Below are 5,014 nucleotides of genomic sequence, written 5' to 3' on the forward strand. Positions count from 1 at the left end.
TTATTTTTTTTTATATCAAATTTGATCCTAATTATTTTAATTGCTATTTTTTTTTCTTTACATTCTTTTTTTTAAATTATATATATATTTTTAATTTTATCTTTAAATATTGGGTTGATTGAGAATTATGCTTCATAATGTTTTTGGTGTGGTGATCCTGGTCTCATGACCTGGATCATGGGTATAAAATGTTAACCTATATTGACATTGACACATACACACACACCAATTTTATTTTATAATTTCATCCTTAAACGTTGGGCTTGTTAGAGATTGAGCTTTGTTGTTTTTTTTTACTTTCCTTTCCATGAGATTATCTTAATTTCATAACCTGGATTGTATGTTTAGTGGGTTTGCCCTGATTAGTTTGGTTTTTTTTTTTTAATAATTTTTTTAATATTGAATATTTGTTTGATTTCACCCTTCAATATTTTGTTTTTATGAGAGTTAGGTTTTTTTTTTTTTTTTTTTATCATTTTTCCTTTTAGTAGGCCATCTAGTTCACATTATTTGACTCGCTAGGATTGGTGGGCGTAAGGTTTGCATGTGTTTTATTTTTTTTTTGTTTTTTTACTAATTCTTTTCATCCTTGTATACTTGGATTATTGGGAATTAGACATCGTTTAATTTTCTTGATTTGCTTCCTATGAGGTTGACTTAGTCTCATAACTTGGATTGCCAGTTTGCGATGCTAACTCACCTGTCTTATTATTATTTCTTTTATTTTATTTTATCATTTAATATTGGGTTGTTTTGAAATTTAACTTTTTTTTTCTTTTGACAAGTGTTCTTTTTCTATAGGTGATCATTATTAATTTTTATTTTTAAATTTGGTCTATCTATTACTTTCTTTTTTTATCATAAAATTAAATAAAACTATTTTATTGGACCCAATGAGTAAGGATTTTTTATTTTATTTTATCTATTACTTAATCCATGACTTAAGTAAGGATTTTTTTTTCCTTCTTTAAAACATGCTACCAGTGCATGAATATCTTTTTTTACATTACCAAAATATAGACCAGAGGCACGACAAATCACGGGTCACTTGTCTTTAATCTCAAGTTCACGCTCCCATTAACTTTTTTAAGATGTGATATATCGATGCTCGATTAGTCCTTAAATTTTTATAACATAAAAATTATTGTAAGATGTGAGATATTTATTGTAAAAGACAACATAAAGATAACGGTACATCTCATATTCTTAAAACATAAAATTTTCGTTGATATATATTTTGGTCCTTAAATTTCTATTTTTTTACATTTAATCCTTGACTTTACTTTTTTTCAAACAAGTCCTTTGTAAGTCTTTATTTATTTCCTCCACTTTTTAACCGAAATATCTGGATAAAACTGAAAAACAAAAATCATAATAGATACATTAGAATGAATTTTATTTCAAAGTAACAGCTCATTCCCTGGACTTCTTAATAGTTTTTATATGACTGGATTAATGATTATTTTTTATAATTTTAGTTGGTGTCATCATGATTTTATTGTTTTTTTTTATATATAATATCATATATCTATTCTGAGAATCTGAAAAAAGCTTATGATTTGATATGTAAAAATTTAATTGAAAAAAAATCAAGTTAGGGACTAAATTATATTTACTACAAAACATATTGACCTCAAAAATTCAGTTAAGGTTTTTGTTTGCGCGCGCGCGCGCGTATCATGTTTTAAACCCCCAGGGAATTAACCATGATATCCTCGTATATATTAAACATGAAATGGCCATAAACAACATATCCGACTATCTTCTTTTCCCCCTCTATCTCTCAGGCAAAAAAATCAAACCCAAAATTGATCCCCAAAAGCGATCGATTTTGTTGAAATCGATAGTTATCGGGTATGAAACACGTTTTTGGTATTGGAAAAACAAATAGCATTGTTTTTTCCTTACATCCTAAGGAATGCTGAGAATGCTGAGATGATTGTGTGAGGGATCATTATGATATTACGGATTGCATCCATGTAGAGGATGATGAGATGATTGCACGCACGTTGGAAGAAGAGCTTTCGTAGCTTGCAGTTACTGAAGAAAAATGGGTATTCACATGGTGGAGAGAAGAGCACTTGCCGGCTTCTGGTGACGAGCATGATTGGCAACGTACACCGACGAGGAACTACTGCTCAGGTTTATGGCTAAGATTATCCGTTTGCTTTGTTTCATTTTTGTGGGATGGAATTTCTGCTGTTGGTTTCACTTGATCTAGTCATCACAAAGAATCAGATGATGCAGTGCCCTCTAGTTCATGCTCGAGTCCTGCCAATGGGGGAAGTGTATTACTAATTATATATTCACCGGAGAATTTACCGATGAATATGGTCTGGATGATGAAGTAGTCGCTCTATCTTTTTATTGCATCCCCCCCCCCTCCCCCCCACCAATTACTCTTTAATGTCTAGGTGATTGCATGTGCATGTGAAAAAAAACCAACGGTACACTTTTATTTTTATTTGAAATGCAAAAACGGCAGAAGTTATAATTTAATGACACTCCAGTATATATGAGTACAAGGACTGTATAGATCTCTTGTACTTGCGTAGCTGCATTTCATTGCAGGTTGAAAATTTATTATGGCTAACGAAACCAGCTTAGTGCCTACTTTAAAAAATTAACTAGTGATATGAGCAACGAAGGATTCCATCTCCATACGAGAAACTCCTCCTTCCGCCACGGATCCTCGCACGGACTCCCCCATTTCTGCTGCTCTCCTTCTCATCTCATCACCTTCTGTCGATGCCATTAGCCTTTTCACAGCACTTTCAACAATCTTTGACGTTACAATCTCATCTCTTAGCTCCCATTCCTTGACTACAACTCCAATCTTGAGGATTTTTGTTATTAGAACAGTGTTTCTTGGCTGATCTGAGTGCATAGGCCAAGCAGCAATTGGCACTCCCATAGTAATACTTTCCATGCAAGAATTCCATCCACAGTGACTCATAAACCCTCCCGTTGCCGGGTGGGCTAAAATCTCTAGCTGGGGTGCCCAGTTTCTCACCACCAGTCCTATCCCGTCCACTGAATCCTCGTACCCTTCTGGGAGTTCTGCACTTCTCTCTTCTCCGCTGAAAACATCTCCTTTATCAGCATCTCTTAGTGCCCAAATAAACTTTTGTTTGCTTTCTCTCAACCCAATTGCCAGCTCCTTGATTTGTTCATCATCCAAGGTTGTAGTCGTCCCAAACGACACGTAAATGACTGAGTTTCTTGCATGTTTATCAAGCCAGTCCAAGCAAAATCTCTTCTTTTCTGATCTCTCGGGTATTGTCACGGGATTGAAAGGTCCTAAAGCCCAGTGCTTAATGCCTTCCTCGGCTGTTTCTTTCTCAAGCAAATCCATATAAGCACCTTCTACCAGTTTACAAGTGTTGTAAACACAGCCAGTGTTGAACTTTTGGTAATTAGATTGACGAGCAAAAAAATCTGCAAAATCAGCGGTAAAACACCCTTCAAGAGAAGGAATATCCTGTGGAAACAACTCACTATCCTCTATAATATTCTTCCCTTGCTGTTCCCATGCATGCGAGGAAACATTAAAAGCAGATACACTATGGAAAATGTAAGACTCTACATTAGGGAGTAAACGAGCTTCTTGAATCACAGACCCCATTAGAGAGTCATGAATTACAACAATCTTCCTTGCTTTGCCTGAAAGTGCACGTACAAGCATTGAAACGGGCTCTGTAAGATGAGACGACGCATTGAAAGCAGGTTGCAAATGAGAAGGGAACTTGATTTTGGCATTTGGATTGGGAGGAGGGCAATGAAAAGGAGGGATCTCAATGTCATGGAAATGGATACTCGCTGCGGCGTCTGGATCCCAACCGTGCACGCGCTGCTTGGCCTGACGATTGTGGGTGGTGGCGCCGACATAGTGGACCCGGATGTTATAGGATAGGACGAGCCTGGAGAGTTGGAGGAGCTGGTTGAGATGGCCTTGTGCTGGAAAGGGCACCATGACCACAACAACTTGTGCTTGTTCAGTTATGCCATGGCATGGTTGGTGCTGCTGTTGGTTTGCCATAGCCATGGAATAGAGGATGGATATGTTTGAAATGGCTAGCTCTGAATATAAGGTTTTATGGGTGGTTTTGTGTTGGGCGATGGAAATGGAATTGATGACGTTTTGTTTTCTTTACCTGAAGGTTATCAGATGATCTGGGATGATAGTCAAGTGCATGTTTTTCAGCGTGGTAGAGATAGACAGGGTCACAGGGGGTTGTATTTTTTAAAAAATATATTAAAATAATACCTTTTATTTTTAAAAATTAAATTTTAATATTTATTTTAACCAAACCCACACTAGATTAATGCAAGTGGACCTTCTTTCACACACACACATATATATCATGGAGTATTGTTTATGGAAACAACGCTTTAGCGTGGGGAAGACGTAGTTATTAAAAATCAAAGGGGATAATTAAGTGATGCTACAGGTGACTTACAGCTATTGAAGAAACCGAAGCTGCAGATTAAGGAGGCAGTCTACTCTCCTACTATATTGCTGCTTGATAAATATTCTGTATCGACGCTTGTGCAGCGGAGCAGACGTTGTTCTTAAAAAACATTGAGGTGCACTTGAGGTCGTGGCCAGCGGGGAAGGGACTTGTTTCATTCTTCTGCTTCTGAGTTTGATTTCTGGAGGCCTGTTATCTATGTGGTATTTTATTTGTTTATTAGACTTGTGAGGTGTTTAATAAAAATAAAAATTAATTAAAATATATGTAAATTGATTTAAATATCTGAAATTGTTAAAAAAAGAAGAAGGCAGGCAGGCAGGCAGGCAGGCAGGCCAATCTACCGTGTACAGACTGTCTTTAGGTTGTCAAATCCTTTATCAAAGTGCAGGCCGGATTATGATGATCTCTCTGTTGTTGTGATGGATACTCCATTTTTAGCATCCAGTTTTCAGGGATCCAGTATGTAGGTAGGTTGCTGGCTGGAGAGAGAACAATATAACGACTCATTCAATAGCATTTACTAGTTTATTTCTTTCGCT

The 5,014-nt window shown here is 36.2% G+C and overlaps 1 protein-coding gene across 1 annotated transcript; it reads right to left on the reverse strand.

Annotated features, from left to right (window-relative positions):
• Positions 1 to 2,593: 2,593 nt before the first annotated feature.
• Positions 2,594 to 4,060, reverse strand: LOC118053087 (zeatin O-xylosyltransferase). The gene has a single exon (XM_035064242.2). It carries the CDS (start codon positions 4,043 to 4,045, stop codon positions 2,624 to 2,626), a length of 1,422 nt encoding a protein of 473 aa, XP_034920133.1. The 5' UTR covers positions 4,046 to 4,060; the 3' UTR covers positions 2,594 to 2,623.
• Between the last annotated feature and the right edge of the window lie 954 nt (positions 4,061 to 5,014).

Source organism: Populus alba, chromosome 6 (genome assembly GCF_005239225.2).
Source record: "Populus alba chromosome 6, ASM523922v2, whole genome shotgun sequence".
Lineage (NCBI taxonomy): Eukaryota > Viridiplantae > Streptophyta > Magnoliopsida > Malpighiales > Salicaceae > Populus > Populus alba.

What these genes read in the sequence shown, in the direction of transcription:
- LOC118053087 (XM_035064242.2), bottom strand. Translation starts at nt 4,045, where the DNA reads ATGGCTATGGCAAACCAACAGCAGCACCAACCATGCCATGGCATAACT.